The 13,261-nt window shown below is 46.8% G+C and overlaps 1 protein-coding gene across 2 annotated transcripts in view; it reads right to left on the reverse strand.

Annotated features, from left to right (window-relative positions):
- NBR1 (NBR1 autophagy cargo receptor) overlaps positions 1 to 13,261 on the reverse strand; it is a 128,050-nt gene that overhangs the window by 79,479 nt on the left and 35,310 nt on the right. For both annotated transcript variants that reach the window (XM_040331224.1, XM_040331223.1), the window contains exons 6-7: positions 12,616 to 12,819; positions 7,395 to 7,469 (exon numbers count right to left, since the gene is read on the reverse strand). In XM_040331224.1, coding sequence (XP_040187158.1) covers positions 7,395 to 7,469; positions 12,616 to 12,819 — 279 coding nt within the window. The remainder of the gene's footprint in view (positions 1 to 7,394; positions 7,470 to 12,615; positions 12,820 to 13,261) is intronic.

The raw sequence follows: 13,261 nt of genomic DNA on the forward strand, positions 1-13,261 counted from the left end.
TCCGAGCATCCTCCATGTCCAGGCGGAAGAACTCCCTCATGAGCTCAGGCTTATTGTGCATTGCCTCAGGACACTGGCTATAAGGATGTCCCACCGCATTGCACAGATTGCACCTTATGAGGTTACAATCCTTAGCCAGATGTCCTATACCCTGGCACAGAGAGCACTTCATCACTGGACAGGAGGATGCAAGGTGACTTTTGTCTCCACATTTATTGCAGAGCTTTGGCTGGCCCGGATAAAATATGGTCAGCCTGTCCCTCCCCAGGAAAGCTGAGGATGGCAGATGCTGGACGACATGGTCAATGACTTTTAGTTTCAACTGAGCAGACCATCCCCCCGTCCATATTCCCCGGTCATCCAGAATCTTCTTTAGGGGGCCCAGGACGTCTCCATACCTCCTCAGCCATATACATAGATCCCCCGGTGGTATGGACTCATTACGGACCAGAATCGTGACCACTTTAATGAGTGGCTGGCGGGAGACAAGTTTGGGCATGAGCCCCTTCCAGTCCGGCAGGCCCCTACACACGTGTTCATATTTCTCCCAAAAAATGTCCAAAGACTCCGGACGGAGAAAGGACAAATCATACTCATAGGAACCTGCCGGACTGATCAGGGAGAAGATATCCGCAGGTGTGAACCCCATCTGTAGAATCTTATCCACCACCGCCCTCCTATGTGGGGGGATTCCACCGCCTTCCCACCTCAGCTGCACAACATTCCTCCTTTTAAACAGGGAGGAAGACAACCCATTTCCATGCTCCTTCCCTGCTTGTTCCCCCTTCCCAGATCCAGCAGCAGCAACACCAGCATAGGATTTCCTTCCACCCCCAGTACTTGCAGTCCTGTCCTTAGACACAGTCACACCTGCCGGCAAAGCGTCTGATTTAGCTGGGATTGTATTAGCAGAGGCAGGACCCACCCCCTCCCCCCGCTCTGTACACACAGCTCCAGTCCTGTCCACTGCACACTCCTGGGGAGTTGTGGCACTACTGCACCCAGCATCTCCTCCACCATTCACAGGTACAGCCGCTGTGCCTGGTCCAGGCAAAGTCTCTGTATTGTCCATGGACCTCTCCGCAGACTGATGCTGACAGTTATTAGCAGATGCATCATCATTAAAGTTCACACCATCTTGCACACACACTGTACCTGCACCTGCTTGCTGTGTTGTCACCGCAGCGATGTCATGGCTGATGGTGGGGTCAGATTTCTCCCCAGCTGTTGCAGACTTTATGGTGGATCTCGCTCTGGGCACAGGTTTGTCTTCCACAGGGCCAGGAACGGTGTCCATCTTATCATCATCCGGGGAAGTTGCATCAGGAGGGGATTCCAGCTTGGTGATAAACTCCATCATGGCAGAACCTTCACCTTCCTGAGATGTCCCACATTGCTGGGGAGGGAGAGGGACAGAGGCCTCCGCCATTGAGGGCTCAGCAGATTCCCGAGGTGTTGAACTAATGGGCTCATCCTCCGGGCCCACCGTCTCACTCACTGCTGATTCCATGCATGAAGCGGCTCCTCTTCTCATGCGATTAAATCGCTCCTCATTTTTATATTTCTCTTTAAAAATTCCGCTATTCTCCTTCAGAGAATACAGCAAATCCTTCTGCCTCCTCACAGCTTGCTCCAGGTCCTTCAGCTCAGGTCTCAGAGCCGGTCGTTTCTTGCTGTACATTTTTGCACAAATCTGCTTTTTCTTCCTGAATTCGGCCATCAAAACCATCAATTTCTCCTCTTCCTTCTCAATCCGCTTCAACTTACTGACAGTCCTCTGTCTGAAGGCTGACAGGGACTCATCTCTCCTTTGGGTAGGCCCAGATTCTTCCACAGGCCTATCCAGGGGGGCCCCGCCCGGCTCTTCCCCAGGATCCAGCATCCCTCCTGGGGCAGAGAAGCCACTCTAGCCCCTGGTCTCTGGAGCACAGGAGCAAAGGAACTAGCAACCACACCCTTCACTGACAAGGAGTGGAATGGCAGTTTCCCACCATCCCTGTGCCGAGTTCCCGGGTCTGTACACCCGCTGTGCCCATTATGAGGGGTTCCCACCATCCCTGTGCTGAGTTCCCAGGTCTTTACACCCGCTGTGCCCATTATGAGGGGTTCCTACCATCCCTGTGCCGAGTTCCCGGGTCTGTACACCTGCTGTGCCCATTATGAGGAGTTCTCACCATCCCTGTGCTGAGTTCCCGGGTCTGTACACCCGCTGTGCCCATTATGAGGGGTTCCCACCATCCCTGTGCCGAGTTCTCGGGTCTGTACACCCGCTGTGCCCATTATGAGGGGTTCCTACCATCCCTGTGCCGAGTTCCCGGGTCTGTACACCTGCTGTGCCCATTATGAGGAGTTCTCACCATCCCTGTGCTGAGTTCCCGGGTCTGTACACCCGCTGTGCCCATTATGAGGGGTTCCCACCATCCCTGTGCCGAGTTCTCGGGTCTGTACACCCGCTGTGCCCATTATGAGGGGTTCCCACCATCCCTGTGCTGAGTTCCCGGGTCTGTACACCTGCTGTGCCCCATTATGAGGGGTTCCCACCATCCCTGTGCTGAGTTCCCAGGTCTGTACCCCCCGCTGTGCCCATTATGAGGAGTTCCCACCATCCCTGTGCTGAGTTCCCAGGTCTGTATACCCGCTGTGACCATTATGAGGGGTTCCCACCATCCCTGTGCTGAGTTCCCGGGTCTGTACACCCGCTGTGCCCATTATGAGGGGTTTCCACCATCCCTGTGCTGAGTTCCCGGGTCTGTACACCCGCTGTGCCCATTATGAGGGGTTCCCACCATCCCTGTGCTGAGTTCCCGGGTCTGTACACCCGCTGTGCCCATTATGAGGGGTTCCCACCATCCCTGTGCTAAGTTCCCGGGTCTGTACACCCGCTGTGCCCATTATGAGGGGTTCCCACCATCCCTGTGCTGAGTTCCCGGGTCTGTACACCCGCTGTGCCCATTATGAGGGGTTCCCACTATCCCTGTGCTGAGTTCCCCGGTCTGTACACCCGCTGTGCCCATTATGAGGTTTTCTCACCATCCCTGAGCTGAGTTCCCGGGTCTGTACACCCGCTGTGCACATTATGAGGGGTTCCCACCATCCCTGTGCTGAGTTCCCAGGTCTGTACACCTGCTGTGCCCATTATGAGGGGTTCCCACCATCCCTGTGCTGAGTTCCCAGGTCTGTACACCCGCTGTGCCCATTATGAGGGGTTCCCACCATCCCTGTGCTGAGTTCCCGGGTCTGTACACCCGCTGTGCCCATTATGAGGGGTTCCCACCATCCCTGTGCTGAGTTCCCGGGTCTGTACACCCGCTGTGCCCATTATGAGGGGTTCCCACCATCCCTGTGCTGAGTTCCCGGGTCTGTACACCCGCTGTGCCCCATTATGAGGGGTTCTCACCATCCCTGTGCCGAGTTCCTGCTGCTTCCTTCTTCCCCCAGCACAGCACATTGCCACCATAACATTGCCCACCGCATCATCCCCGGCACAGCACCCCGAATCGGCCCCAGAACCACAACCAGACCCAAATGTCAGTGCCCACCAGTGCATTATCAGTGCCCATTAGTGCAGTGACACCAGTTCATTATCTGTGCAGTGGCACCAGTGCCTTATATCAGTGCGGAGACAACATTATTAGTGCCCATCAGTGCGGTGACAACATTATTAGTGCCCATCAGTGCGGTGACAACATTATTAGTGCCCATCAGTGCGGTGACATTAGTGCGGTGACAACATTAGTGTGGTGACATCAGTGCGGTGACATCAGTATTAGTGCCCAGTGCGGTGACAACATTAGTGCGGTGACAACATTAGTGCGGTAACAACATTATTAGTGCCCAGTGCGGTGACAACATTAGTGTGGTGACATCAGTGCGGTGACAACATTAGTGCGGTGACATCAGTGCGGTGACAACATTAGTGCGGTGACAACATTAGTGCGGTGACAACAGTGCGGTGACAACAGTGCGGTGACAACATTATTAGTGCCCAGTGCGGTGACATCAGTGCGGTGACATTAGTGCGGTGACATCAGTGCGGTGACAACATTATTAGTGCCCAGTGCGGTGACAACATTAGTGCGGTGACATTAGTGCGGTGACATCAGTGCGGTGACAACATTATTAGAGCGGTGACATCAGTGCGGTGACAACATTATTAGTGCCCAGTGTGGTGACAACATTAGTGCAGTGACATTAGTGCGGTGACATTAGTGCGGTGACATCAGTGCGGTGACAACATTATTAGTGCCCAGTGCGGTGACATCAGTGCGGTGACAACATTAGTGTGGTGACAACATTAGTGCGGTGACATCAGTGCGGTGACATCAGTGCGGTGACAACATTATTAGTGCCCAGTGTGGTGACAACATTAGTGCAGTGACATTAGTGCGGTGACATTAGTGCGGTGACATCAGTGCGGTGAGAACATTATTAGTGCCCAGTGCGGTGACATCAGTGCGGTGACAACATTAGTGCGGTGACAACATTATTAGTGCCCAGTGCGGTGACATCAGTGCGGTGACAACATTAGTGTGGTGACAACATTAGTGCGGTGACATCAGTGCGGTGACATCAGTGCGGTGACAACATTATTAGTGCCCAGTGCGGTGACATCAGTGCGGTGACAACATTAGTGCGGTGACATTAGTGCGGTGACATCAGTGCGGTGACAACATTATTAGTGCCCAGTGCGGTGACATCAGTGCGGTGACAACATTAGTGCGGTGACAACATTATTAGTGCCCAGTGCGGTGACATCAGTGCGGTGAGAACATTATTAGTGCCCAGTGCGGTGACATCAGTGCGGTGACAACATTAGTGCGGTGACAACATTATTAGTGCCCAGTGCGGTGACATCAGTGCGGTGAGAACATTATTAGTGCCCAGTGCGGTGACATCAGTGCGGTGACAACATTAGTGCGGTGACATCAGTGCGGTGACATTAGTGCGGTGACATCAGTGCGGTGACATTATTAGTGCCCAGTGCGGTGACATCAGTGTGGTGACAACATTAGTGCGGTGACATCAGTGCGGTGACATTAGTGCGGTGACATTATTAGTGCCCAGTGCGGTGACATCAGTGCGGTGACAACATTAGTGCGGTGACATCAGTGCGGTGACAACATTATTAGTGCCCAGTGCGGTGACATCAGTGCGGTGACAACATTAGTGCGGTGACATCAGTGCGGTGACATCAGTGCGGTGACAACATTATTAGTGCCCAGTGCGGTGACAACATTAGTGCGGTGACAACATTATTAGTGCCCAGTGCGGTGACATTAGTGCGGTGACAACATTAGTGCGGTGACATTAGTGCGGTGACATCAGTGCGGTGACAACATTATTAGTGCCCAGTGCGGTGACATCAGTGCGGTGACAACATTAGTGCGGTGACAACATTATTAGTGCCCAGTGCGGTGACATCAGTGCGGTGAGAACATTATTAGTGCCCAGTGCGGTGACATCAGTGCGGTGACAACATTAGTGCGGTGACAACATTATTAGTGCCCAGTGCGGTGACATCAGTGCGGTGACAACATTAGTGTGGTGACAACATTAGTGCGGTGACATCAGTGCGGTGACATCAGTGCGGTGACAACATTATTAGTGCCCAGTGCGGTGACATCAGTGCGGTGACAACATTAGTGCGGTGACATCAGTGCGGTGACATCAGTGCGGTGACAACATTATTAGTGCCCAGTGCGGTGACATCAGTGCGGTGACAACATTAGTGCGGTGACATCAGTGCGGTGACATTAGTGCGGTGACATTATTAGTGCCCAGTGCGGTGACATCAGTGCGGTGACAACATTAGTGCGGTGACATCAGTGCGGTGACAACATTATTAGTGCCCAGTGCGGTGACATCAGTGCGGTGACAACATTAGTGCGGTGACATCAGTGCGGTGACATCAGTGCGGTGACAACATTATTAGTGCCCAGTGCGGTGACAACATTAGTGCGGTGACAACATTATTAGTGCCCAGTGCGGTGACATTAGTGCGGTGACAACATTAGTGCGGTGACATTAGTGCGGTGACATCAGTGCGGTGACAACATTATTAGTGCCCAGTGCGGTGACATCAGTGCGGTGACAACATTAGTGCGGTGACAACATTATTAGTGCCCAGTGCGGTGACATCAGTGCGGTGAGAACATTATTAGTGCCCAGTGCGGTGACATCAGTGCGGTGACAACATTAGTGCGGTGACAACATTATTAGTGCCCAGTGCGGTGACATCAGTGCGGTGAGAACATTATTAGTGCCCAGTGCGGTGACATCAGTGCGGTGACAACATTAGTGCGGTGACATCAGTGCGGTGACATTAGTGCGGTGACATCAGTGCGGTGACATTATTAGTGCCCAGTGCGGTGACATCAGTGTGGTGACAACATTAGTGCGGTGACATTGGTGCGGTGACAACATTATTAGTGCCCAGTGCAGTGACATTAGTGCGGTGACATCAGTGCGGTGACAACATTATTAGTGCCCAGTGCGGTGACATCAGTGCGGTGACAACATTAGTGCGGTGACAACATTATTAGTGCCCAGTGCGGTGACATCAGTGCGGTGAGAACATTATTAGTGCCCAGTGCGGTGACATCGGTGCGGTGACAACATTATTAGTGCCCAGTGCAGAGTGGGGGGAGGTACAGATGATCAGGCATACAGAGCGGATCTCTGATAGATCTGTATGTGAGTACACTGATCGTAGTACAGCCCCGCCTCCCTGCACTAGAATTGTAACACACAGTGCAGAGCGATGTTTCAATGTACAGGGAGGCGGGGCTGTACTACATTCGGTGCTCTCACATACAGATCTATCAGACAGAGATCCGCTCTGTCTGTCTGATGATCTGTATCTCCGTGCACCGGAGACAGATGGTGGGCGGGTGGTGGAGGGGGGCGGTGCTAGGACGGGGGAGGAGTTAGAGAGGGAGAAGAGGAAGGACACCACCTCTATGGGCAGCACTGCCCTCCCTCCCTCCCGCCCCCCGAGATGTTCAACCACGGCTGCGATGTTCAGCCCAGCCTCCTGGGATTGATGACACACATCTCCCAGGAGGCATAGCAGCGCTGGATGCGGCGGAGAGGCCATTCCGCCGCAACGGGGAATAAGACACTCAGGGATAAAAACATGAGTTTTTAAAAGAAAAAAAACAAAAAACATCCCAAATGTATTTAAAGGGGCAGTGTTAAAACTAATGCTGATAAGTTGAAAAATAGGGTGGAACTCCGCTTTAAGTCTTGTGACAAGGGGACAGGGCTAGTGCTTTATTTTTAGCTCAGGCACAAATATGATTCATATAATAAAAGACATGTTTCCACGCCTGTCAACCTTTCCATATATTTCATATACTTTTTTTAAATTTACGTTTACAAAGATAGATACTTACTCTGTCCATGTATCTGATGAACCAATCTGGAGGAAACTGAGAGGGTACAACATCCAAAGTTGCACTGCTCTGTTCCTGTAAAAACAAAAAATAATATTAACAGTATGCTTTTTTAAGAATAAAAAAGGAGCACAATTCAAATTACCCATAATTCTATGCACAGAATAATAAAATCATTGTTTTTTTTGATTTGATTCAAAAATATTTTCATAACTCATGTACTGCTGCTGCTGCAAAAAAAAAAAAAACACCGTCCCTACGTCACCCAAGTGTGGTATTTTTAGCTTTGAGTAAATGAAAGGGTTAAAATCACCAAATAAATGTACAGTGGTACCTTTGATTAAGAGGATAATTTGTTCCAGAAGAATGCTTGTAATCCAAAGCACTCATATATCAAAGCGAGTTTGCCCATAAGAGTCTATGGAAACTCAGATAATTTGTTCCACAGTGACTTCTATTGTATGTAGTACCGCATGTGGCCAGAGGTGGGGGGAGCCAAAGACTCGGAGGTCGGCTCAGATGCACTCGGAAACATTCAGAGAAGCTTGAAAACCAGTTCAGTTTTTTTACATGCATATCTGCTGTCTTCAGCTTTATATACTGTTTAGAAAATGCACATTTGGTTAGAATTTTCTCTTCCCGATTCACCTGTGGGTGTGGATTCTTGCCATACACTGAAACAACTGATTGGAGAAAAGGCACGCACCCGCTCTTCACATAGGCAGAAAATGGAAGAAACAATGCAGAGCTGTGAATAGACCAGCTCTCCGATGATCGATTTATAGCACATACCCTGACACAAAATTCAGCCTGGTTTTAATATAGTTGATGGAGAACTTGTCATAAGTTATCATGCTGATAACAGAATAACGGAGCAGCAAAAAGACACAAGACTTAAAGTGGATGTAAACCCGAATTATTATTATTATTTTTTTTGCTGTCACAATGTACAGTAACATTTACGATTTTCTAATTAATGACGGGAGAATCGTGTGAGAAAAGAAGATTCCCAGCCACAAAAAAAATTCTGTAGCAACATGAGGTGAAATTGAAGGCTTGGTTGGTTGAATTTGGTTGAATTTCAAAATCAAATGGTGGCACCATTGGATCACAAAAACGCATACATTTTATGATTTTCAAAAGTATATTCTTTCGCAATTTTACCATGTATGGCCAGCCTTAGTGTCTCAAGAAATAAGCTAGGCCATCAGTACATCAGGTATAATCAATTTTCAATGATTGGCATCATAGCTTGTAGACTTTATAATTTTCACACAGACCAAATAATAAACACTGATGTTTATTTTTTACCAAAGCAACGTAGCAGTATAAATTTCTCCAAAATTTATGAAGAAAAAAAAATTGCTAAATTTTATAACAGAAACAAATATTTTTTAATTTTTTATTATTATTTATAGCGCAATTTTCTTTTTTTATATATATATATATATATATGTGTATATATACACACATTGGTGTATACCACCAAAAGAAAGCTCCATTTGTGTGGAAAAAAAAAGGACACAAATTTTATATCGTGTGAGAGAACTGAAAGCTGAAAATTGGTCTGGACAGGAAGGGGGTATAAGTGTCCTGTAGGAAAGTGGTAAACTATCACTGTGCATGTCCATCACGGTTACTCATCCACTTGTGCAGAGATCACTTTGTCCCTCTCTAAAAGTGCGCCAAATCTACCTATAAAATATATATTTGTGTTTATAACACAAATCTAAATAGAAACCAAAATAAAAAAAGTCATTAAAATATTATTGTCCCTCAATATTATTCTATCCACTTGTAATGAAATTACTGGGGCAGATCCACAAAGAAAGTACGTCGGTGTAATTTCAAATTTCCCGCGTCGTATCTTTGTTTTGAATCCTCAAAACAAGATACGACGGCATCTGGGTTAGATCCGACAGGCGTACGTCTTTGGATCTTAGATGCAATTCCTCGGCGTCCGCTGGGTGGCGTTCCCGTCGTATTCCGCGTCGAGTATGCAAATTAGCTATTTCCGACGATCCATGAACGTACGAGCGGCCGTCGCATTCTTTTACGTTGTTTCCGTTCTGCTTTTTTCGGCGTATAGTTAAAGCTATCTGGTGGCGTACGCAATGTTAAGTATGGCCGTCGTTCCCGCGTCGAATTTTTAAAATTTTATTTCGTTTGCGTAAGTCGTCCGTGAATGGGGCTGAACGCCATTTACGTTCAAAATGAAACACGCCCCCTACTCGCCGCATTTGAATTCCGTGCCGTTACGCCGCGCGAGATACACTATGCCACCGTAACTTACGGCGCAAATTCTTTCTGGATTCGAACCAAAGCCAGGTAAGTTACGGCGGCGTAGCGCATCTCAGATACTCTGCGCCGGTGCAGATCTATGTGGATCTGCCCCACTGTATCCTTCCCTGCGAATAAATTAATCCAACACTTGGCATGCAAAACCCATCATCAGTATGTTCTTATTAGACCCAATGATCATCGGGTCAAATGCGCTTGCCCTTTAACCACTTGCTTACCGGGCACATATACCCCCCTCCTGCCCAGGTGAAATTTCAGCTTCCGGCACTGCGTCGCTTTAACTGACAATTGCGCTGTCGTGCGACATGGCTCCCAAACAAAATTGGCGTCCTTTTTTCCCCACAAATAGAGCTTTCTTTTGGTGGTATTTGATCGCCTGTGCGGTTTTTATTTTTTGCGCTATAAACAAAAAAGAGCGACAATTTTGAAAAAAAATACAATATTTTTTACTTGTTGCTATAATAAATATCCCAGTTTTTAAAAAAAAAAACACATTTTTTTTCTCAGTTTAGGGCGATACGTATTCTTCTACATATTTTTGGTCAAAAAAAAAAAAAAAATCGCAATAAGCGACTGGTTTGCGCAAAAGTTATAGCGCCTACAATATAGGGGACAGAATTATTATTTTTTTATTTTATTTTTTTTACTAGAAATGTCGGTCGATCTGCGATTTTTATTGCGACTGCGACGTTATGGCGGACACATCGGACACTTTTGAAACATTTTTGGCGCCATTCACATTTATACTGCGATCAGTGCTATAAATATGCACTAATTACTGTATAAATGTGACTGGCAGGGAAGGGGTTAACACTAGGGGGTGAGGAAGGGGTTAAATGTGTATACTGCTTAGTGTTCTAACTGTGGGGGAGGGGGGGTGACTGGGGGGGGTGACCGATCTATGTCCCTATGTACAAGGGACACAGATCGGTCTCCTCTCCAGAGACAGCACCGCTGTCTCTGTGTGAGCCGGCAATGAGAAATGATCTCATATGTTTACATATGAGATCATCTCTCATTGGCCGCACAGATCGCATCGCAAACGGCCACTCTGATTGGCCGTTCGCGGCGATCTGTGATTGGCTGTGTCCAAGTGACACGGCCAACACAGACTTTCCCCGCAGCGCGCTCTGGAGCGCGCGCGGGGAACGCCCAAAGGGGCGGCCGTCAATTGACGGCCTGTTGGATATTCAGATCCGCGCTGAAGCCGTCATTCGGCTATAGCGCGGGTCTGTAGTGGTTAAAACAAAATAAAATAAACAAAAAAACAAATAACTATACTGATATACTTACCCTTTGCCTTTGCTCCCTAAGCTCATTTTCCTCAGCAACACCCCTTTAATGCAATTAATAAATGTTTTAATATTATTTATTTAGAAAGTTAGTCATAATAAGGAATATCTTCAGCAATGCACAGCAATTTCCCTTCCAAGGAAGCGTGTGCTGAGACGTGTAGAACTAGTTGATTGTTGTTATATCAACAGAAAAGGTGCAACTGATCTGAAGATCTTTGCTTCCCCATAAGAAAAGCAAGGACTTTTTTTTGCACAATCATTTACAATATCAATATTAATTACTAGCAAGGTTAAATTCTGAATATGGAGCATAGTTTTGGGGACCATAATCTAAAGAGAGCATCAAGGATGTGGAGCGGGCACAAAGCTAACCAAGCTACTGAAGGGGATGGGAAATATCACTTGTACTAAAATGTTAGTAAATCTGGGCTTTATCCTAAAGAAATTTTATTTAACAAATCTAATTTATCCAAGACCAGTATAAATACAGTATTTTGCAGATAACCTCCATATGCAAGGACATATTACCGTGGTGGTCAACTTTCTTGATATGGGGGCCTCAAGTGCAGCCCCCAACGTCACTAAAGGGCTGCACATAAAATTCTGTGAATTTTCATTATCGGAGAAAGAAGATGCCCAACAGGATACTGTAGACATGATACAGGAGATGGTCAGAGACTGTAGACATGATACAGGGATGGTCAGAGACTGTAGACATGATACAGGAGATGGTCAGAGACTGCAGATATAATACAAGAGCTGATCAGAAACCACAGACATGCTGTAGGAGTGGTTAGAGACATGCTTTAGGACAATGTTTCTCAACCTCAGTCCTCAAGTACCCCCAACAGGCCATGTTTTGGGAATTTCTCTTAAATAAAATAGCTGTCCAAAAAACCAAGCCATTGACTCTGATTTAAAGCACCTGTGCAAGATAAAGGAAAACCTGCAAATATGGCCTGTTGGGGGTACTTGAGGACCAAGATTGAGGACCACTGTTCTAGGAGACGGTCATAGACTGGAACATATTACATGAGACTGCTAGAAATCTCTACTATAACAGGGCAATAGGGAAAACAGATTAGTGTCTACAGGGGCCCCAAGGGCTGCACAAAAAGTGCCAAAGGGCCACATATTGGGCACCAGGGACATATCTGCTATGAAGGAAAGTTTTTTTTTTTTTTACCAGAAGTATAGGAAAGGTTTCTTCATGGTAAGATTAATTAAGCCATGGAATGTCCAAACACAGCAGGGAAATTAATAACTGCCCATTGTCTTGTTGACAACGCAAGGGACAACTCCAGCTGGCTTGTGGGCACAATAAAGAATACGTTTCTTCTGAGCGCAATGAAATTCATGTATATCAGTTTTTTTCCATTTCTTACCGATTTCTTGTCACTGTAGAAGCCAAAGTAACTCCACACCTATACAACCCAGACCTACAGCATACAGTGAACCCACATTTTTAGGCACATAGGAATGCTGTGCTAATGTATAGGAAATAAATAGTCAATTATAAAATTACATATTTTACATGAAACCAAAGGAACACTGTAAACACTACAATGTATATTAAAGTTTCAGGTAAAACATATGAACATAAATGTACAGAATTATGTAATTACCATTATCACTGTAGAGGTTTCTTCGTTTTGCCTCTCCGGTTCTGCTGACCTAGGTACCAGGGTACACTGTGCCAAGGATCTTTTGACAGCACATACTGCAGTGGCTGTACCCGGCTCTGATGTCTTAATGGACCGGGTGGCCTGAAACTGTTGATTGTTGTCATACACCATCATCTGAAGGATTCCTCCCTGCTTTACTGCAATCTAAATACAGGAAGAAATATTTAGCACACCATGTAAAAGTACATCCTAATAAAGTTATAAGTGAAATGTAGGTCATAATAAAATACACTTTGCACAGATAAAGAAATATAACCAGTATAAATGAATATTCTGGCCAATGAAATGAACGCCCAAACGCTTAATGCACCTGAATGCATCTAAAACGCTCCCAAACTCATTGAAAAAAAAACCCGCAGCTTTAGGAGCGTTTTAATGCTATCAGGAGAAAGGCATTCAGAATAGCCAAGTGTGCATTAGGCCTGATAATGAAGATCTGCCTTAACAATACAGACAGGGTTAAGTATGACAAACACAGCTTCCCAGTGCCCTCAAGATTTTTCTTTGCTGGAGGGTCCAGAATAGAGAATCTAAACAAGGTAAGCTGCAATTTGTAAATTATGCTATATTAATGGGGTAGACGTTA

Source organism: Rana temporaria, chromosome 12 (genome assembly GCF_905171775.1).
Source record: "Rana temporaria chromosome 12, aRanTem1.1, whole genome shotgun sequence".
Taxonomy (NCBI): Eukaryota; Metazoa; Chordata; class Amphibia; order Anura; family Ranidae; genus Rana; species Rana temporaria.